This window comes from Typopeltis vanoorti, chromosome 6, assembly GCF_054136105.1.
Source record: "Typopeltis vanoorti isolate ZY-2024b chromosome 6, IOZ_Tvanoo_1.0, whole genome shotgun sequence".
Lineage (NCBI taxonomy): Eukaryota > Metazoa > Arthropoda > Arachnida > Uropygi > Thelyphonidae > Typopeltis > Typopeltis vanoorti.
Window position 1 is genome coordinate 49637265 of NC_143554.1, and position 24688 is coordinate 49661952.

Genomic DNA, 24688 nt, shown 5'->3' on the forward strand with positions numbered 1-24688 from the left:
GGCATCATTAAAACCCTTAAAGAGAGCCCACAATCTTTGTTCCAGTGGAACCACCCTCACTACTGAGCTTAACCACATACACAGAACTTTCCTCTCCAATGGCTACAGCGAACACAGTATCAAAAAAATAATCAATTCCTCCCTCATTCCCCGTCCCTCTCGTCAACAAGATTTTAAAAATGCCATCACCATACCCTACATCCGAGGCACTTCAGAAAAAATAGCCAAGATACTAAAAAAGTATAACCTACACACAGCATATACGCAAACTTGCTACCCTTATCCGTTCTACGAAAGATCAGCTCCCTCCTCTCTCTCTGCCTGGAGTTTACAAAGTACCCTGTTCCTGTAAGCTTGCGTACTTTGGACAGACAGGCAGATCAGCATCCATCCGCCTGGAGGAACACAAGTCGTACATCGTTAAACACAACTATGGCCATTCAGGCTTGGCTGACCATGTTTTGGACACCACCCACAGAGTATCATGGAAGAAAACCACCATGCTCCACCACAGCAAATTCAAGAAAGAGAGACTTTTCTTAGAAGCAGCAGCGCTCTCAGAAACCAACCAAATCTTAACAAATACGGTTGCATTAAGCTTCCGAAGATTTGGGAAACACTCATCACCAGAGGTCCCACCTTACATTCCAGGCCACCTACTACCGCCCTTAGAGGGCGCTCCACCTAGATAGGACTTTAGTGTCACCCACGTGGTTGGGCTTAGTATTGTAAGTTTTTGTGTGCATGTTACATTAATTGTTTTTGTAATCCTCGTAGATGTCCTAATGACTAGGACGAAATATAGGAAGTATTAAATTCTAATTTAATTCTTTTTGAGTGTTGTAAAAAATCCATTAAACCTCCAACATAATGTCCTCACAGCACTTAAGCCTCTACACAAGAATATCATCATATAGCCCGCAGGACCCCCCCCCCCCTCAGGTCTTCATACATACAGTGCAGATAATGTACTTGTTGGGCATGCTCAAAACATCAAAACTATAGGGCCAAGCACTTTATTTGCTCAAGGTACAGCAGTAAAGCAGTTCTTCAGGCAAGCCCTAGAATGTACACAGGAGACTAAACCTAATTGTACTTGGGACACTTCCTGACCATTTATTGAATAATCCTACTATTGTTTACTCTGCAGGTCATGTCTGGAAGGATTTCAAGTATAATATCATGCAGGATATCCTATCAAGCCCACAAGTCCATCATCCCTATTGCATGCCCCTGCTCTGTAATTTTCTAATAACATCAACTACGAAAGACACAATCATAAATAATCTCAACACTTCAGTTAAAAATTCTCACTCCCCCCATAAAAAAATCCAAAAATGCAACAAAAAATTTCAAAATAATAATAATAATAATATTCCAAAAAATCCATTTAAAAAACACTCTTCCATGTTCACTTCTTCAATATCTGGAGCTTAACTATAAATATAAATAATATGCACCACCACCACTTGCAGGTCCAAGCTTGATATATTCCTTAGCAAACTTCAACTGACATTCTCTAACAAGATTTCACTTCAATTATCTTGAATTTACATTCTGCATGATGCATTCCATAAGAATAGAGCATGCGCATTTGTCAGATCTTGCCAGCCTGGTTGGCCAAGCCATCTGCTCTCCAGCCAAAAGGCTGTGGGTTTGAATCCCGCCATGGATGTTTGTGATTGTCTGTGGAAATACCAGTGCTGGTGGTGGTGGTGGTTGGAGGTAGATGGTGTTGGTGTAGTTGCGGTCAGCTGGTGATTGAATGGTGGAGACGGACTTGTAGAGCAGGTACCCTCCCTTGATGAGTCCTTGAACTCCCTGGAGGTATCAAATAATAATAATAATATATTTATATCACAGTCCAAAAATGACTAAATTTTGAATAATCCTCTTTATGATTACCCTGGCTCAAGATTTCCTTGCCACTTTTTGTTGCCTTCATTTGCTGCTATTATACTTCATTCTAATAAATGCAGACAACTCTGATAATTTATCTCTGAAAATTGATTTCCTATAGACAATTTACTCGCACAATGAGATCATCTTCATTGAGACTTCTTTAAAAAAGTTATATAAAAACATTGTGATTTTATATAACATTGTGATGACTACTAAAGCTGATAAGGATAATGCTACAATTATCATGAATCAACAGGATTACAACAACAACAACAACAACAAAAATCAAGGTTTCCTAAGTGACAGCAATTCTACTTACCAAATTATAGATTAAGACCCCACTGTGTCTCAAAAAAAAAAAAAAAGATTGTTGATTATTGAAAAAAGTGACTTCTTGTCCCAAAGAAATCAACAAAATAAAACCTGTTTATGTTAAACCACCCAATATCTATGGGGCACCTGAAATTCACAAATCTAATATTCCACTATACCCTATAGTTACCACCACACAGATAATCCTACTTATAAACTTGCTGAACAGTTAGTTGCTTCCCCCCCTCCCCTTTTACTGGTAACCCCTCTACTTTTATATAAAAAAAAAAAATACAGTCCATTTCAAATCACTAGTTAAAAATCACATCCTTAAAAATTCACACATAATGGCTACCTTTGTTTACACTTTATTATTTACTGATGTACCATTAACTGACACTGAATTTAATGAAGTCTAAATCCCCCCCCCCCCCACAATATTTGTATTATTCAAATTTACTATGTATGCAGGTTACTTTAACTGGCAAAAATAAATAGATAAATAAATAAAAAATAAAAATTGACACATTGTATTGTGTAGATTTTTATTTTTTATTTATTTATCTATTATTTATCTATCCACCACACAATATACTAATGGTATTGCAATGGGATCCTGCCCTCTTCCCCTCCTTTAGCTAACTTTTTATGCGGAACACTTCGACAATAAAAATACTTACCACAGCTACTGTACATACAAGTCCTTAGTGTGATATTGTTAATGATGTATTTACCATTTGATCCTACAGGCAAGACACTTTGGATTCTTTTGTTACTTACTTAAACAGCCAACATCAAAAATTCATTTCACAGTAGAAAAAGAATCTAACAACTGTTTGCCTTTGCTCAACACACTGACTAAAGTGTCAAGAAAAGGTAGAAAGCTAATACACATAGGAAGCCATCTCTATAAACAATAACATCATCATCAACCAGACCAACAGTACGATATTCTAACAACACTTATACAGAGAGCTAGGGCTATTTGTTCTAATGATGATGCAGCTCTTTCCACAGAACTTAAATATCATTGCCATACTTTCCTGGCCAATGGCTCTATAACCCCTACAAAATAGATAAAATACTACATGACCCTCCTTAAACACACAAGAACAAAACACCACTATTTCTATTCCCTATGTCCGAGGTACATCTGAAAAGAAGGCCAACACACTAATAAAATATGACCTTCACACTGCATTCAAACCACATTAAATTAGCAACTCTGATCTATTCTCCTAAGGATAAACTCCATCCCCTAGCATATCCTGGATGTACAAAGCTCCCTGTGACTTGGCCTACTATGGAGAGAAAGGAAGATCTGTTAACATTTGTCCTGAAGAACATAAGTACATTCACTATCATTATTATGGCAAATCTGGATTGGAAGACCATGCTTTGGATACTCCTTCACACAGGATTAGATGAAAGAAAATCAACGTGTTGTATAGAAGTCAGAAAGATTATTTTTAGAGTCAGCAACAGCCATGACGCATTCTCCTAACTAATAACTCTGGATGTATTCATTTGCCAAAGATTTGCAAGACTTATCTTAAGATCAACTCCTACACAATGTAATACTTCTTTATAACATTAGAGGGTACATAATTAGGACTTTAGATATTTTGTCTGTTAAAATTTGAATTGTTTCATTTACTCATTGTCGGGTGTGAACTGTAGCACATAATGTGCTCTGAAGATGCTGGTTTGAAATCCAATAAAATATAAGCCAATTAATAAACATCTTTTTTTTAAATTTAGTTTGTTTGGTGTTGTAATACCATTAATATAAGTTATGGACTTCACTGTTATTAATTCAAACTAGATTCCCTTCTCTAACGTCACATATCAAGGTAAAGGAAGCCAAATTATTTGCTGTCAGCAATGATGTAACAGAAATTGTTCACTACCCACTTGCCAGAATAACAAATAATCATCATTATGCCAATACTCTGACCTTTTCTTAACTTGTTCTACCTTCAAATACACTCCAGATGTTATCTCTCCTCTAGGCAACTTTGACTATGTTGTTTACATTTTCTTTTCTACAGCAAATCAACTTTCTTACAGTTAATTTCCACTTCTTTGGCACTACACTAAAAACACTTTCAACTAGTATGATCTATGATAGGTCATCATCATTATTATTATTATTTGACACCTCCAGGGATTCTAAGGACTCATCGAGGGAGGGCACCAGGTCTACAACTCCTTCTCCACCATTCAATCACAACTGACCACAACTACACTAACACCATCTACTGCCTGCCACCACTGGTATTTCCACAGACAATCACAAACATCCATGCCCATGGCAGAAGTCGAACCTGCAGCTCTTTGGCTGGAGAGCGGATACGCTATCCACTCAGCCAACCAGGACGGCAGCTAAGTTGAATAATGGGAATGGGTACATGATGATACTGCTGGATTTTGCAAAGGTGTTTAGCAGGATACTGGTACTCTATTACACACAAACTGCAACAAATGGGGATGGATATGAAACAGGTACTATGGATAAGTGGGTGGCTGATGGACAGATACCAAAAAGTAGTATATAGAGGAGCAGAATCCAGGAGAAGACAGGTAACTGACTGCTTGGGCCATTGCTGTTTAACTTGTACATAAATGACATAGGAAATAATTTGAAGGGAGATATTAAGTTGTTTGCTGATGATGCAAAATTGGGTAGAGTAACAGTTAATCAAGGTGATGTAGAGAGCTTGCAGGATGATTTGAATAGGCTGAAAGTAGTATAGGCAAAACACATTTAAAAAAAACAAAAAAAAAAACATAATGGGCAAAACACACAATAGGCAAAACATAATGGATGTCAATTTAATGTGCAAAAGTGTAAAGTTATACATTTTTGGATACAAAGATTACAACCTGTGTACCACATTGAGGAAACTATTTTCCAGGAAATTGATAAAATCAGGGATTTGGGGAGTGGGTGTAGTAGTAGTAGATAGAGAGTTGAAGTTCAGAGGGCATATTGCTAAAGTAGCCAAGATAGCTCACATGATTACTTGTTATTGAAGAACATACTAACAAACAGAGATAGTTATCATTTCTGTTTATAAATTCTTAATATGACCATATCTGGATTACTCTGCTCAGGTCTGCTCACTTGGGTTTCTTAGGAATGAGAATTGGAAGAGAAGATCCAGAAACGAATGATGAAGATGGTGAGTGGTCTGTGGAATACTCCCTATGAGGACAGATTAAGGGTTTGTGGATTGCAAAAGTTGGTTGATAGGTGAATATTTAAATAAATGAATCACAGAAAGAAAATTTCTTATAAATCAATGAAAAGTTTTATTTACAAAATAATCTTAACATTTATGTGAATGTTATTTGTTTTATGGATGTGGAACTTAATTATGTTACTTGATATAAAATTACAGTTATACTACTACTCAATTACATAATATCTGACCTATCAGAAACAACTTCTTGTTAAAAACTCTACAAAATATACTTGTAATAAATCTAATTTATAAAACAAATAATAAAATAAATACATCATTAAAATATACATGCTAATAACTTAATGCAATAAAGTGACATCAATGCAGTAAAGGCCTAATACTATAATTTCTCAATAATTGAAGCTTTTTTTTAAACACTTGCTAATAAATATTCTTGACAATACTCTTATTTCAAAAGTAGTTTTAATAATTTTTTTCATCTTATAAAAAATATAATAATTGAACTAATTTTTTCCCCCACTTCAATGGAAATATCTCAAAGAGAGTAAATCTACATATCAGATTTACCACACTGAAATATGACTGTTTAGATTATATTAAAAAACCTTTGTCTAAGTTTATAAGTAAAACTTGAGTAAACCAAAAAGGATAAATTAAACTTCTTTATGGATAAAACAGAAATTTCCAAGTCAGTACAAAGTTAACAGTTAATCAAAAGATTAAATGTTAACTACCTTTTATCTACAAAGAAAATACAGTCAATTCTCACTATAGCTAAAGAGTCACATTACAGGAACAGTTGATTATATTAGAGTTTTGCTACAGTGAATTTTCTTCAGTACAGCACCTATAGGGAGTCAGTAGTGAATTCTCCATTTGTTCTACCAAGTGAACACTATAATGGTGTTTGCTTAAGTGAGAGATGGCTGTATTATAATACTGTATTGTAATTACATATAAAAAATGTTATAAGTGCCTGTTTGAAGTCAAAATGGATCAAACAAATACATAATGAATTAAAAGCAGTTATTTAACTAATTTTTGCTTGGTTCAAAATTACAAAACTTAATTATTTATATCTCTTTCATTTCTCCCCATATAATTTTTGATAATCCATTATATTATACACTTAGATTTTACTAGAGTAATTAGTTTACACTATTTACAATATCAATCATAATATTACAACACACACACAAAAAAAAAAATTAAAAACTATATATTGTGCAAGGCTGAAGAAATTATAAAAATCAATGCTTACAATGGTTTGTAATTTTTTTTTGTGCTTCTTTTGCTATTGTCTTTTATTATCTCTAATAGTTCTGAGTACTTTCCATAGCTTCAATTAAGAATCTAGTCTACCCTAACCTGAATTATGCTATTTATTATATTTTAAAAGAATGTCAGTTTAAGCATTTAACATATTCATGCCAGGCAAGATACATATTGTGTTGTTCGGCACTTGCTCATAGGACAGGATATGACAAATAGTCTTGCTTCTGGTTTATCATCTGTCTGCATACAACAAATCATTACCTGCATTTTCTAGAGAAACCAAAGTTATGTTAGAAGGGAAACGACAACGACTTTTTGCTTTCTGGTTATGTAATTTACCAATAATTATGAGAAATTCTAAAACTGTTTGTATTTTTAAATGTGTGTGCGTGTGTTTATATACATTTGAGCCTCTGTAGCTCAGTCAGTATAGACAAAGCCCTTTAATCAGAAAGACATGGGTTCGATTTCCATCAGTGATGTGAGGAACCTTTATCTGGTCTCTTTCGACTAAAGGTGAGTTAGCCAGTTCTCATATGGAGTTAGGGGGTTTTTCACCTGGAAACTTGGGTTTTTTGCCCCCCGGAACAGGCAAACTGGTCCATGAACACATGCAAACACACCAGGAGGCATAGGGCTAACCACCTTATCCTCAATTAAATGTAGAAAATCCTCAACACCACAAGGTAAACGAGGATAGAAGGAATAATAATAAGAAGGAATACACACACACACACACACACACACACACACACTGTGAAGACAGTTTGTATATATTAACTTTTCACGAAAATTACACAAAAGATATTTGAAATGGTGTGTCCAAATGTATTGCCAAATGCGTAAAAAAGGTGTCTGCCTGCCAGAAGTAGAAGGGAATACGTTAGAAGGTCGAGTGAGCTTTTGCCAAGTGTGTGACAGGTGAGAAACATGGACTGGTATGAATGTGTTCAAGTTATTTTCATAAGCAGAGCTATGCTTTTTTTTTATCCATGGTTCTGTAAATAAATTCAACTACTTATTGGGAAACAGACACTTATGGGTTAATTCATTTTTTTAGCTAAAAACATCTTTTATTTAAAAATTTTGCTAAAATTACTATTCCTTATAATTTTAATTTAAAAATACTAATTGTCTGCTCCATGTTATCATAACTTTGCCATGTTATCACAATTTCATAAGCACACAATCTATTTTACCTATAAAATTAATTTTACTTATAACCATTAATTGTTTCATTAGATGTAAAGTTCATCACAGAACATATTCCAATGTGTGCAGAATAGCACAAAGCAGTGGCACACCCAGAGGGGGCCTTCCCCCCAAAGAAAAAAAAAAAAAAAAAAACTAGAAAATTTTCCAAAAATGTTTTCCTAATTAAAATTAATTTTTTTAAATTTATGTTGTGTTGTGTCTTCTATTTCTAATTTCTATACTACTTATGAATTAGCGATCATTGCAGAGTCATAGGACGTATGTGATGTGTAGTGTGTGTATTCCCAAATCATCTACTAAACTCCTCCTAAGATTAAATCCTGAGTGTGCTATTGGCACAAAAAATCAGTGGATCATTTAAGAAACTCTCAAGGCTTTCATATTACATCTGCACAGCAGTCCAGATGCAATATAATGCTTTTATATTGCTGTGCAAGATGACCGTTTTTTTTTTTTTTTTTTTTTTTTTTTTGGGAATGAGCAAGTGGTGGAGAGGATTCAGAGATAGGTGTTTAACATGGTGACAGGTCTGTGGAATATAGGAATATATCCTATAAGAACAGCTTCAAGGTTTTAGCTAGAACTGGTTGAAAAGCAGAAAAAAGCAGATATCGCTAGAAGCATATGTTATTAAGGGTGTTTTACATGACAGAGGCAGAAAAAAAAATTTCTTGATATGTGACAAAACAAAGAGAAGAGAACAAGAGATCAATCCTAGAATCTGTGTGAAAAGGTGGTTAACAAGGATGTGAGGACTAGATTTGTTTGCTTAGAGAGTGGCCAGTGATAAAATAGTTTCCAGAAGTGACAACAACCAGAAACCTACTTCGTCAATCATCTCTGAACCCTTTCCAACAACATCCTTTTAAAAACCAGGTGACCAATTCTGTGCACAGTAATCCATATGCAGCCTGCTCAAGTCCTGTACAGAGTAATCATAGCATTCTTACTTCTACATCTCAGTGTTCTCCACATCATTGACATAATCCAATGTGTTCTCACAATTTTAACAAACTGTGTCCCTATACACTATAAGATATCCCCACCCATCTTATACTCTGCATTCCATCTGTGCTTCCCAAACTTTAAAAGCATGCACTTTGCTGCATTGAACTGGTTGCCCCATTCAAAAAGAAGTCTTTCAAGTCTTGAATGTTGCAGCATCCATTCTACTCCTCAATACTTCTTCCCAACTTTGCATGATATATACACAACTGTATATCACCATTCAAGGCATTCCCTGTATCATTTATATACAAATTAAACAGCAACTGGGGAACTAAAACAGACCTTTGGGGAACACCACTAGTGACTTTCCTCTTCTGGTATATGACTATCCCATACACAATATCTGCTGATATCTATCAGACAGCTAATCTCCAATCCAATCCTATCCCATCTGTTCAAGTTTAATTACCAGCTTGTCATATGGCAATCTTTCGAAGGCCTTTGCAAAATCTAAATATACTACTGTACAAGCATCCCCCTTGTCCAACGTATTCATCACCTTGTTATAATAAGTGAGCAGACTGCTAAAACACTATTTTCCTTTGGCAAACCCATGAGGTCCATCAAAGAGACTTTTGCTGCTGTCAACCCAGTTCTGAATTCTAGTACTCACTAGCTTCTCTGACACCTTAACCACAACTCCAGACAAGTAGATCGGCTTATAATTTGAAGCCTTAGTCTTATCACTCCCTTTATCAAGTGGAACAATTTTGCTCTCTTTCCACTCCTTAGGAACTTGGGCTAATCTATGATATTTTAAAAAGATAAGTTAAAGCTGTAGCTAACTCCTTGGAATATTTCTTCAAGATAAGCAATGACATACCAACAAGTTTACTAAATTTTCCTCATATGCCTCCTGTTTGCTCACCATCAGTGGTTCTTCCCACTGAAAGTTTATTGGTAACTCATGAAAATAAACTGAATAATGGTCATCATCTGCTATAGAATATCAGTATGTGTTTATAAGTTTGCCATAATGTCATAAAATAGGAAAATCGAAAATCCAACAGTTGTGAGATAAGGTCAGTGATAAAATTTTTGAATACCAAAAATGTTCATCCAACTGAAATTTATCTGCAAGTTAGCAAAGTGTATTGAGAAAATGCCAAGAATTAGGTAATGTTGAGAAGATAGTGTAGGGATGTTCAGTGAAAGGAGGACAAATTTTAAACTAAACTAGCTGCCTGTCATCAGTCACTGCCAATCTGTACTGACCAGGTGAATGAGAAGATTTATCATTTCTGAGCAGAGTAATATTTCCTGTTCTTTACTTGAAACTGTCAAAAAACACTTACAGAATTGCAAATTGTACTCTAGATGATACCAAAAATGCTCTGTTCACTGATGATCACAATGTAATATGCATGGCAGTATCACTGAACTTTTGAAACAGTATCATAATGAAAGTGAAGAATTTTTGAACCACACTATGACAGGAGATAAAAACTAGAATTTCTCAAGTGACTCCAGAGTGTAGACAAAATCAATGCAAAAGGTGGCATAGGATATCTCCAAGGACAAAGAAATTCAAGCAAACACTTTCTGCCTAGAAGATCATATACAGGGTGTTCGGGATAAATTTGACAGTTTCGTAAGGAAAAAGAAAATCTTCTTTGTATCTATTAAATTTAATGAATTGACAAAAAAACATTACAGGCAGAGTTAATTACAATACTATCAACAAGATTTACTCAAAATAACCACCATTAGCATCGATCACAGCTTCAATTCTGCTTCGGAACCTCGAACAAGCTGATGCTACAGTCTCCCTGGGAAGGGCCGCAAAAACTGTTTTAATTTTATCCATTAACTGGGCTTTTGTATTACTGGAAGTGCGATTGGTGTCTTTTTCAACTGCGCCCCATACAAAATAATCCATGGGGTTAAGGTCTGGGGAGTTTGGAGGCCAAACATTTGGACTGGTGAAGTCGTAGAAATTTTCAGACAACCATTTTTGACTTTTCCCAGAGGTGTGGCAAGGGGCCGAATCCTGCTGCCATACATACGGCCTACCATTGGCTACCCTTGTTATCCAGGGCTTGACTACAGTTAGCAACTACACGAACAAAGCCATAATTCCAATGCCAGGGTTCTTCAACACCTGTTCCTGCAGATTTGCGAGGAATTCTGCTGTACGAACGCAATCAGATCGTCTGCTAGGGATCTTTCTTCTTGCTACATCCTCGTAGTCACCATTGCAAGTCTCTAGTTCATGCCTGATTGTTTTTACTGTATTCAGGGAGCATTGGGCAGCAGTCGTAATATCCTTATTTTGATGGCGGGCACGAATCATCATGATACAAGTTATTCTCTTCCATGATTCAGGTGGGTTCCAGCTATCCATCCTTTCTGACATCTTGTATATGAATGAAGAAGGGTCCAAACTTTTAAATGAAGAGAAGTGTGTGTTAATACATGTAACTTACGGAAAAATATAATTAATTATAAATATGTCAAATTTATCCCGAACACCCTGTATATATACCATGTTTGGGGACAAAAAGTGTTTTGCTCTTGTTCATTGGCTTTATGCCTTAAGGAACAAAAATAAATGCAGATGTTTACTGCAAAACTCTTTAAAAAATTGTGACAGTCTATTCAAAATAAAAGACAAGGCCTCCTCAGCTCCGGAGAACCTGAGGAAGCAAGTAATTTTCATCGTTTTCTTCACTTGAAAAGATTTTTAGCAGCTCAACAATTCAATAGCAGTGATGATGAGAAGATGACCATGAAGGATTGCATCAAAATACTGGTGGTACACTACTTCAATGAGGGGATGCAAAAACTTGTGTCCCAATGTGACAAATGTCTCAATGTAAGGAGCAAATATGTGGAGAAACAGCTGACAGTATGTGTAAACTTGTGACAAAGTAATACTAAATATGTTGACATTTCATTCATTCAGCCAATCAAAACTTAGTTTCTGGACATGTTTCATATGTAAGAAAAGTTTAATGAATTAACTTGAAGAAAAGAAGTAGCCATTATTTTATTTTAAGTCATCCTGAAACTAAATCAATGCAAGGTTCTTATAATAAAACATTGCCGTTCATAATAAAAAAAAAAAAAAACACCATTCCAGAAAGTTATGGAATAAGTTTACTGAATAAGTGTTCATTTGAATGTTAAATACTCATATATTAATGACAGGAAAAACAAAATATTAGAGGAATTAACCAAGTATGGATTTTAAATTATTATTATTATTATTATTATTATTCCTGACACCTCCAAGGAGTCCGAAGACTCATCGCGGGAGGACATCTTCAACTGTCTCTACACCTTACCCCTACTACGAATCAACGCCATCTACCGCCCATCTCCAACACCACCACAACTAGTAATTTTTGTCTGTAAATTGCGTGTGTTCTAAAGGGCCGATTTGTATGTATGCGGGATGAAAAACCCGAGTTTCCGGGAGAAAAAAACCTGCTACCTCCGTATGAGATCGGCTAACTCACCATCGATTGAAATCGACCAGATAAAGATTCCTCCCGTCGCGACGAGAATCGAACTTAGGCCTATTCCAATCGAAGGGCGCAATGTACCGTCGTTCTTCCAATTGCGCTACGGAGGCGCTATGTCATGATGTATATGTAACTACTGCAAACCTTTAGCATGAATTTTCTGCATCCTGAAAATATGTAATAAATTTCTGGTACCTTTCTGCATCACATCACAAAATGCTCTTTATGAACTAAATGGATTATGTATTTTTACTAAAAATTGATGTAGTATTTTATTAAGTGTTTGATAAAATGAATCTTACTCAAGAATCTCAAAAAATATGTTTGAGCAGCCATTTATATGTTCAGTTATTTGATGAATGTTATAGTTCATATTCCTTGTATGGTCATGTTGCAGAAGTGGAAAATTCTATGGAACAAAATAGTAAATCCATCTAAAATTATAAATACAATTTAAGTATTTTTTCATTTTTTTACATGAAAGATATGGTACTATTTGATACCTGTTGATATCATATCACTGATTCCTTATCTGCTAAATGCAATTTAGTTATCTATTTTAATCCTCATCCTTGATAAAATATATAAATACATGTATACACTTGTTTTGAGGTTAATAACTGTGGGAAAGTGTTACAATTTTGCTGATGTTACAAGATGTTCCATATCTAATAATGCCTGTTCAATGTGCTTGAAGAATGACTCTGCATTAGTTTCAGGGCACCTATCAAAGGCAGATATGGTAAAAGTAAACCTGAAATGAAAAGCAGAATGTTAAATATGCTAATTTGTATGTTTCTTTATGAATTTTTTATGGAAGAAATTTTAAATAAAAACTGTGGCTACTAAATTACGTGATACACAGGATAATATATAGAGAATAAAAACAGAAAAAATATATGTAAGATGATACTAAACATTATTATTATTATTACACGACACCTCTAGGGAGTCTAAAGACTCAAAGGAGGGCAGCTGCTCTACAATTGTTTCCACCACCGATCTACCAACTGACCGCAACTACACCAATGCCATCTAATAAAATAATCACAATATGATGTGATTGTCTGTGGATTTACTAAATACTTAGGTAAAAATTTGATTCATATATAGTTTTTATTTAATTTGTGAAAAGGAAGCCTGTATTTACTAGAATTATTTAAAAACAGATGTAAATTTTTCTGTTGGTGATTTTTATAAACATATGCATATATGATTGTTTAAAGTCTCAAGTAACAACAATTTTGATATAGTGAATGATACGCAACATCAACATTTAGCCAGCAGTACTAAATTAAAAGTTTGCCTTTAACACATTAACTGCTATGACTAATTTTTTTTCCGTCTTCACAGGCCACTGTGCTGAATCATCATATTATTAGCTATTTTTATTATTATTATTACCCCAAGACCTCATGGACTCATCTGGGAGGTCCTTTTATCACACACACACACACACACACACACACACACACACACACACACACACACACACACACACACACACACAGCTCATCGTACCGTGCCTTGAACACATTCAAACTCCTTGCAGATACCACACTCTCAGGCAAGGCATTCCAATCATTCACAAATTAAATGAAAACTATATATGAATCAAATTTTTACTAAGTATGTTTAGTATCGTCTTACATATATTTTTTTTCTGTTTTTATTCTCTATATCACTTATTTTTTAGCAATTAGCTAATTTTTTTTCATTTATTGACTAAAAATAATGTTTCATTTATTGTCTTCAAGCTGAAATCAAAATAGCTTTAGTTTCTTGCCTTTTTGAAATAAATTCTTCAATTTATTTCCTTTGTTTTATTGAAACACTTGTAAAAGAATAGTAAAAACATATATTTTCTTATTTTGTACATGAAAAATTTCAAGTATTTTGCTGGGCTAAGCTCGGTTTCTAGTGCACCAGGCCATGATTATATACAGGCCCATGCATTCAAATGGCTGCTGTGAGACACAGCTGTTTCACTGCAGAATAATGACAAGTTAACGTGTCAAACAGATACGTATCACATGGTACTAGCAGAAAGTGTATGTATGAGGCACACTTGTTATATATGGCAGTCAACGTGCTAAACTTTGTGAGATCTCTCTCTTCCAAAAAGTTTGGAAGATTCTCATCTTATATAAATATTGAAAATATTTTTTAAAAAATATTCTTCTTCTAACATGTAACAAACAATTTCACTTGGCAAATTGATTGCTATATTTACAATGTATTCCTGTTCTTTGAATTACTTGTTTCGACACACAGATGATGCACTGTGATTTTCAGTATGAAATTTTGCATCATTTTTGCCTACACAGCACAGGCTAAAAGAACTAATTAGAGTGTATTAAGTTGGAATTGGTAAAACAGAGTGGAAACATTGGAGAAATTACTAAATAAAATAAGTGACAAGTATGATTTATCACATAATTCATTTTTATAATATGTTCAAAAATATTGCCTGTAAATTAGAAATTCTAAAAGCAAAAATATTTGCTTTTAGATTTTAGAATACTTGAAATGGGAGGTTGCTCAACATGTGGAATTCTCAGTCAAGAAAGGGTTTATGTGGAACTAGAATGCTGGTGATTATGACAAACTTAAAAGACAGCTTGGAATGGTCTCATTGGTGAAAGCCAGACCTAGACAAAATACCAAGGTTGAATATAAGTCATATATTTTCCTTTCCATAATGCATAGCATTATATACATCTGAAGGGATGTGTACTTTGCATTATGGGATACTAAGGCAATTAATGTGAAGTCATTCACCTTCGTATATATATATAAGCAACCTAGTCATGAAGCTACTTCATGCAGAATGCATTTTTATGCATCTTCATGTATCTTTAATAAATTAAAGATACAGAGAAATTATATTCTTTGTTTCAACCTTTATTATTATTATTCGTGACACTTCCAAGGAGTCCGAAGACTCATTGCGGGAGGACACCTCTCTGTCTCCACCACTACACCGAACCTCTACTACCAATCATCTACATCAGCTTCAACATCATCAGACATATCCTGAATTCTTCAAGACATTGTATTGTTTGAAAAAGAGATAGTATTGATTTTGCAGACATGTTCTTCCCCAAACATACAAAAAAAGGCATTCTTAATGCAAGGAGAAATTAAATCTTCAGCTATGATGTGGTTTTTACCACATTTAGCTATGCGATAAGCAATACAGTAGGAAACCTCAACTGCATTCTCATTGTCTTTCTTTACTGATGTCATGTATGAAGTTATATTTGGATGCTTTTCAAAGCATTGAAAATAACGTATTTCTTTGTTTTTATACATAGGATGTTCAGTTTCTAAATGTCGCATGAGTAGAGAGGGTTTCATGCAACCGATGGATAATACTTCCCCACACACAACACACAATTAGGACAGTCATCATCCCCTACAAATGAAAAACCTATATTTAATATACTCTTCACAGTATTTCCTTTTCTTCTGTGTACTACACAGAAGAAAAGGCACACACCTTTTTACTATCTTCTGGTGTGGGTGTACTCGTAGCTGCGGGCATGTGTTGAGAAGTACTTGGTGACGGGTTATAATATCCACATCAAGTTTTGATTTTTTAACCGTTCCTGTTTTCAACCACTGATCCATAACAGATACACTTAAAAATCACTGACAATAATAAGTATATTTTATATAAGTATCAGTTCTTCTAGTTGAAGAGGAGAGTAAATTCGATAAAAATTTTGAGATTTTGTAAGTGGGGCAACCTATACAATCTACGACTGGTCTTAACGGAATGCCTGATTCATTAACTTTTAGAAGACCATACAATCTAGGTGGATTGTATGGTCTTCCAAAAAATTTTTATCAAATTTACTCTCCTCTTCAACTAGAAGAACTGATACTTATATAAAAAATACTTTGAATTTCAAAAATAAATTTCAGATCTTCATTTGGACGTTTCTGATATCATGATCTTGATAGATGTTGTTTCTTTATTTACAAATGTGCCTCTTTCAGAAAGTATTGAATTACTACAACAGGAATTTCCTTCAGACATTGTAAACGTATTTGATTTTGTAATAAATTCTGGTTATTTTTCCTTTAAAAATAAGTTGTATCAACAAATTGAAGGAACAGCAATGGGTAATTCTCTTTCTCCTGCTATCTCCAATTTCTTTATGGAACATTTTGAACAACGTATCTTTGACAACATTTCTCCCAGACCTACTCATTGGTTCAGATATGTCGATGACATTTTTGCTGTATGGAATGGCTCTTCGGATGAACTTCAACAATTTCTCACTAAGTTAAACACATTTCATCCTAGGATCAAGTTTACCCTAGAAGTAGAATCGAATAAGCAGTTAGACTTTTCAGATCTTCTAATTCTTTGCCAACCAGATAGTAGCCTACATTTCTCAGTTTATAGAAAGAAGACTCATACAGGCCATTATATCCATGCAGAATCTCATCACCATCCCAGTCAAAAGGCAGGGACTATTAAAACACTGGTTCATCGGGCCCACTCCTTTTGTTCTTCAGACGATCTTTTACAGAAAGAACTACAATATATAACTTCTTCCTTTCTATCTAATGGTTATAAGAATTGCTTCATTAAAAGAACTTTGAGTAGTTTTAATATGTCTTCCTCTTCAAACACAGAAGAAATAACATGCATTATTATCCCTCATGTACAAGGCATCAGTGAATGTATAGCAAAAGTTTTAAAACCACTGAATATTTTTGTTTGCCTTTCGACCGTTTAGAAAAATCTCCATCTTTCTCACTTCTCCTAAGGACAAGCTTCCACATCTTAATCATCCAGGTGTCTACCAGATTCCGTGCTCTTGTGGATTATCTTATTTCGGAGAAACGGGAAGATCTGCCTCTATTTGGCTAGAAGAACACTAATCTTATATTGAATACTTTAAACCTGAAAAGTCTGGACTTGCAGAACATGCCATCTTCACTAGAGTTCATTGGAGAAAGACAAGAGTTCTTCACGAAAGTCAGTTTCTCATGGAACGCCTTTATAAAGAAACATGTGAAACTCTACTTCATTCTCCTAACTTAAACAGATCCGACAGCTTACGTCTTTCCCCTTTATGGGAGATAGTACTTTACAAATCAGCTAATCTTTCCTAACTTTTTATTGTATTGATTTTTATTTATTTATTTTTATTTTATTTATTTTTTTTATTTATTATTATTATTATTATTTTTTATTTTTTTTAGGAAAGTAATTGACCTTTTTAGTTATCTTACACCAGCTACTTAGGTGGTGCATTTTGGAATTGTTAGTTATTGTTTAATTTAAGCTTAATGTACTGAAGATGCCTGTGACACACAGGCGAAAATTATACTATTAAATAATCTTTGTACGTGAGTTTTTTCCGTTATTAATTTTGTATCGAAAAACACTACTTGAAAAGAATCACAATTAAAGACAATGCACTTACTTATACTCAGTCAATAAATGAACTGATCAAACAGTCTGGCTACGGTTATTTATATTTTTGGAGAAGTTCTAGAAACGTCAGAAATGGAAGTCAGTGGAAGGTTCGTTATCACAAAGGTCATTTCTTGGTAACACGTGACTGTTCTGGAAAGGAGGATGGGTGACAAAAGTGATGCATGAACTGTGTGTAATGATTGGTTTGGAGGAGAGCTTCATAGCCACGCCCTCACCAATCATCATTCACTAATGTGAGCTAGTTTTGAAGTGTCTCCATTAGCGGTGATTGAAACTTAACATTTATTGTTCCATAACTAATGCTTTGCATTTTGTTTACTTTACTTGTTTTTCTGCCATTAATGATCATTTTTTGTGTACCCCTGAATGGCCCAGCATGTAACCCCCCCCCCCGGTATGCATACCACCGGTTGGGAACCGATGCACTAGTCTAATATCTAATAGCATGAAAGGCAATTTGAGCATGATCGTAGTTCTGGCACTTGAAGAATGTCGAAGAATTCAGGATGTAGAATCTGGAGGGCAGTTCAGATAACTTTTCTTTATATATAAAATGTTAAAAGTTTGGAGTGTCAAATGTAAGGATGATATTTTTGGTTGGGTACAAGATTACTATCTCTGCATATTTCTACATACCAGAAGTTGTCATATTGCTGTCTGCTTGATCTTTCAATTCAGAGCAAACCTCCTCATCTGAAATGTTAAAGAAGTTCTACTTTGATATTAATTGCTCTTCTAGAACAGTTATGATTTTATGTAAACGGTATTCCTCTAATAGATGATGCATAAAGGAACTGCTCTGAATGTTTCTTTGAAGTGTCTTCTATAAGGACACAGATTCCTAATTGGAAATTCTTTAAAGACTTCGGGGATCCTACCAATTCTTCAAGAAAAAGAACAGTGCGATTTTCCCAAAAGGACACTGGCATGGTGACTGGATTATCAGATGGTAAATTTCTTTCTCTTGATTTCAAGATATGGTTGGAGTTTTGTGAGAGCTCTCAAAAATTTAAAGATGAATAATTTATACTTAACACTAGTAAGAATTCAGCACCAGCATCATCCATAGAGCCCACTAGAAGTTGTATGTCAGGACTACTTTGAATGTTGTACTGGCACCATAGCAAGCCATAGTGACACTGTTGATCCTTGCAGGTGGCAAGGCAATCCAGAACCACCCACCTGCCATTCTCTAAGTAGAAGTCAAAGCAGCCAGATATCCATGAGTTGCACTAACAGAATGCGTGTGCACTAAAGATGAATAATTTATACTTAACACTAGTAAGAATTCAGCACCAGCATCCTCCATAGAGCCCACTATCCAGCAAGTGACTGTGCTTTTAGAAGTTGTATGTCAGGACAACTTTGAATGTTGTACTGGCACCATAGCAAGCCATCATGACACTGTTGATCCTTGCAGGTGGCAAGGCAATCCAGAACCACCCACCTGCCATTCTCTAAGCAGAAGTCAAAGCAGCCAGATATCCATCAGTTGCACTAACAGAATGCACGTGTACACGCACACACACACACACACAGACAGAGTGGTTGGGCACTGAATCCTAAAGATGGTGGGGGTGAAGAATAGGAGAGTAGGAAAAAAAAAGATTCACAAAAAAGTTGAGTAAAGAACACTAATATAGAAAAAGAGAAAGGAAAAACAAGGGAAGCCAGTACCATACTTCAAGATTCCCTTGTCCATAAGGGGAAAAAGGGTATTATAAAAGGAATCTGAAGTGATAAAGGCAGAAGAAAGTTAAGGATATTCTGGATAAATGGATTTTATTATTTTTGTTAATGTGCATCTTACTCACATAAGGTAAGCCTCTAGTATATCAGTATTAGTACTGTGAGTATGCTAAAGGTTAGATAATCAGAAACCCTTCTTTAGAGAATAGACAAAATTTTTCAAGCCACTTCAAGATCACTTGTAAATGGGATTGGGGGGGGGGGGTCTCACTGGCCAAAATTCATCCAAGTCAAGACCTGCACAAAGATTCATGCCCATGTGGTAATCAAACACAGCCTGCTGGGTGATTGGACAAATCCTTTAGGACGTGCACAATGCTATGCATTATAGCAGTGTTTCTCAAACTTCAGATATCCGCGGACCCCCTTCTTAAATTTTCATTATTACGAAGTACCCCTAATTAATTAATTCAAAAATGAATAAATTAATGAAAATTAATTAAAAGGAATAAATTAATTAAAAGAAATAAATTAATTAAAAATATTAAAAAATTAAAAATCTATTTTATTTGAATTTATATGTTCATGTAAACAAAATATATGATTTATTTTTAATAGAACAAACTTTATAAAGATACTATAAAGTTTTACTTACTTGAAATAATTTATCATCAATGAGAGGAGTGAAATTGCTTATGGTGAGATAAAATTTCAGCAAAATTTGGCTCTATAGTTGTTAATTTCAATCTCAGATGTGGTTTGACATCTATAATGCGATTCCTCTTCTTTTTCGTCTTAATATCTACCAAGTGCCGAAAATCCAACTTCGCAAAGATATGAACTTGGAAATAGAAAAATGAACCTTAGAGCTTTATCTGTTAATTCAGGAAATTCATTTAGCCAAAATGATGATAACGTATTCTCACTGTATTTATTTTTTAGGAAACCATCAGAAGCTAGTTCTAAAAGTTGTTCTTCTTCTATTGACGATAGACCCTTTGGCATAAATTTGTTTTTATTGAAAGGGTATCTTATCCACTCAATATTAATGTCCAATTCAGGGAAATACTTTTCTAGATTCATTTGTAAGTTTTTTAAATGCTGCATGATAGTAATTTTCACATCATCATCAATTTGTTCATTTGAACTTGCGAGCAATTCATGAAGTGATGGAAAAGCGTCAAATTCTCCATTACCAACCCGCTTTTGCCATAACTTCATTTTTGCCAATGTGGCGTTCACTTTATCTTGGACATGAAATATAGAAATTTCCTTGCCTTGTATAGCTAAATTAAGACTATTTAATACAGTAAATATATCTGCCAGGTATGCTAATTGACTGAGCCATTTCCAATTATGTAAATACTTTTTCAATTCAAACTTTTCATCAAGAAAAACTTGTAGTTCATTCTGAAGTTCAAATAAACGCTTTTCCACAAGAAAACCAATGAACATCGGCATGGAAAAGAAGTTGTGTATAGTTGCTTCCCATTTCTTTGCAAAGTTGAGAGAAAAGTCTGGCATTTAGAGGACGGCCTTTAATATAATTTATGATTTTTACAACTTCATCAAGAACTTTTCTTAGGTCTGTAGACATCATATGTGTAGCCGAAGCCTCCCTGTGTATGCAGCAGTGTGTCGACTTTGCATTTGGTGCAACAGCTTGAATCCTTCAAACAAGCCCCTTTTTAGATCCGACCATGGATTTCGCTCCGTCCGTGCTTATTCCAACACAACTTTTCCAATCAAGCTTGTTTTGATGCATAAAGGTATTGATGCTGTTGAATATTTCTTCTCCTGTTGTATGTTCTGGCAAGGGTTGGCAATATAAAAGGTCATCATGAATTTTTGGATTTTTTTCATACCTAATGAACACTAGAAGATTTGCAAAATTTGTAATGTTGGTGGATTCATCTACCTGCAACGCATAATAACGACTCTTACGTATATCGGATAACAATGTTTGTTTTATATTTTCAGCCATTTCAGTGATTCTTCGATGAATGGTACTATTTGAAAGCCAAATCCTATCAAAAGATCTTTTTGCATTATCTCCAATCATAATTTCTCCTATTATTTTTGCTGCAGGCTTGACCAAAGTTTCATCAATTGTTTCCGCTGCACCACTTTTTACTATTAATAGCGACACACGATGTGAAGCTTCTAAAGATTTCATGTTTTCACCTCCTGACACGATCGACATCACTTGTTGATATTATTTAAAATTTTTTAGTTTATTTTGAAAAAATTCGACAGGTTTGTCCTTGCGTTCATTATGTTTCGATTCAAAATAGCAATTTAAATTACATGATTTCATGCTTTCATTTTTTAAAGTTTCACCGCAAATTACACATGATGGAATAGGTTCCTCTTTATTTCCCGTCCATGAAAATCCACATTTCAAGTAATTTATATCGTACCTATGAAGTTTTCTCATCCTCTTCCTAGTTGGTTCTTTAGAGATGTCAGACGACACACACATATCAATTTCACTTGATCCAGATACAATATCAACATTTTCTTGTTGCTGACAGCTACTTGTATCTACTATGTTCCTCTCTTTTGCGCATTTTAAAAAGCCAGTCTTTAACCAGTGATCCATACTTAAGAATTTGAAAGCTTAAAAAAAAATTACCGTATTTAACGAACAGTCCTTCAACAAATGGCTAGTGAAAGCAGAACTTGAAACAGACAGCAATGGTAGGCCAGTAGAGATAAAGCAGCTATGAAGATGTCCATACGATTGGTGCGGTATTAACAAAAGATCGCACTACTAATTGACAAAAGCAAGCCGACAGTTCAGTTAAAATGCTAATTCTCTTCAACCAAATTCCTTATATAATATCTGAAACACATTCACTATATATTTCTTAGTTTTAACACATTCACTCAAACAAAACCATATGTTGCCGGTGCACCATATGGTTTTGATTGTCTACTATACAGCATTTTATGTGGGAGGGGTCATGCGATTCATTAGTTCCATTTTTACCCAGTTGTCTCTAATTGCACTCTTTGTTGAGAAACATATTACACAGCCTGCAGATGTCTCTGTACCTTATTCAGTGATACAATAGGAACGTTTTACGATCTCCAACTTAAATTTTATTTCATGCATTAATGATGCATAGCCGAAAATTGCCACGGACCCCCTGAAGCCCTTTCGCGGACCCCCGGGGGTCTGAGTACCACACTGCTTATAGGATGGCACCCAGACCAGTTTCAATCTTTATTGAGGTCTCATGACAAACTTTGTTTGCATATACTTGGATGCAGAATTAAACAAGAATATAATCTCTTGACATCTTTAATTTAATTTATAACCAAATAAAAAACTTTCATCAAAAAAGAAAGATAATTTGATGTCAAATCAGATATAAGACCCATGTCGTACCCACTGTTATTTATGATCTTTATGGATCATATTATAAAGAAAAGTGGCATTAAACTAGAAATATCAAAAAATCAGAGATATTTAAGTCATCTTTTATGCTAATGATTTTGATTATTAATATACTAATATAATTCATAAACTATACACATAAATTTATTCCCTCAGGATGCAAAAGCATATCTAAATAGAAAACTTAAAAAGAAAATTTACTAAAATAAAAATAAAATATAACATTGCATAAACAGTTGTATATAGTATACATATACAGTCAACAGATTATTTGCATAAAGTGGATATAAAAAAGTGTGTGTATAAAAGTAATAAATAGATAATGAATGAATGACCAGTCACTCAATAAACACACGTGTGTATATTTATATATCTCTCTATCTATACACTAAAAAAAGTGTATTTGTATAAGTATTATATATATTGCGATACTAAAGATCATATTATTAGTGAAAATTCAATGTCACCATTTCCCAGAATTTTGAAATTATTAGGCCATCATTGCAATTTCAAAATTCTGGGAAATGGTGACTTCGAAGTATTGCTAATAATCTAACATTTTTTCTTATCTATAAGCAGTGCATATGCAAATGATTTTTTTAATACAGTGGATTCTGGTTAATTGGGAATAGCATAACATGGCCAAATTAAACAAAGCTGCACATCAAAAGTTTAAAAGGTATATGTATATATGACAAAATACAAGTTTAGACAAGTTTTTCATTTATTGCTTAGCAATATACCGTTACATAATGTATTGCTTCCATTGATCAAAACAATGTAGTGTGTTTAATAACACAGGGAATCATCTGTTGTAGCATGATATAATAGCTTTGTTTCACAGTATTACAGATGTCATCAACACTAAATTTTTGAATCAAGATTACATAATTTTTCTAACAATCCACATGGTAGAGGTTACTGAGGTTACAGGGTGCCACATGATAAGCTGATATTTAAGTTGCAGCACATGGGTTTAAATGTCGAGTTAGTCAAATAGATTCAGGATTGGCTGTCTGATAGGTATCAGAGAGTTGTGTACGGTGGGGCAATATCAAGGAAGCAGAAGGTTACAAGTGGGGTTCCACAGGGCTCAGTACTGGGACCTGCAATGTTCAACCTTTATATCGATGACATTGTCAATGGATTGCAAGGGTATATTCGTTGTTTGCAGATGATGTGAGGCTGGGAAGGGTTATCAGTAATAATGCAGATGTGGCAGCCCTGCAAGTGGATTTGAATAAACTAAACAGATGGGCAAATGAATTGGGGTGTCGATTTAATGCAGTAAAATGTAAAGTTTTGAAGTTTGGGATCCATCGATGGGAGGATGCATACTCAATTGGAGGAGCTATACTGGAGGAAGTAGTGGAGACAAGAGATCTGGGGTGTTATTGAAACAGAGGCGGGTAACAAAGATGGTTTCAGGACTGTACAATGTCAGGTACGAGGATCGACTGAGGGAATGTGGGCTGCAGAGTTTGGTGGATAGAAGAAGGAGAGATGATATGATCGAGACTTTAAACTGTTGAGAGGTAGTTACAGGGTAGACTTTGGGGAGTTTTTCACTAAACTTGGTGGAACAGCGGGAAGGAGCGATGACAAGGGACCATATCCCTGGAAGTTATGAAAGGAAGCTATGAGCAAGCGGGTGAGGAGTGGTTTGTTTGCGTGGAGGGTGGTTGAACTGTGGAATGTATTGCCTAAGAGAGTGGTTAGAACAAGAATGGTTAATGATTTCAAGGAG

The 24688-nt window shown here is 34.7% G+C and overlaps 1 protein-coding gene across 3 annotated transcripts in view; it reads right to left on the reverse strand.

Moving 5' to 3' along the window:
• Positions 1-11333: 11333 nt before the first annotated feature.
• LOC150105441 (peroxisomal carnitine O-octanoyltransferase-like) overlaps positions 11334-24688 on the reverse strand; it is a 311316-nt gene continuing 297961 nt past the window's right edge. For all 3 annotated transcript variants that reach the window (XM_090394815.1, XM_090394814.1, XM_090394813.1), the window contains exon 16: positions 11334-13142. In XM_090394815.1, coding sequence (XP_090250941.1) covers positions 13022-13142 — 121 coding nt within the window. In that variant the 3' untranslated portion in view covers positions 11334-13021. The remainder of the gene's footprint in view (positions 13143-24688) is intronic.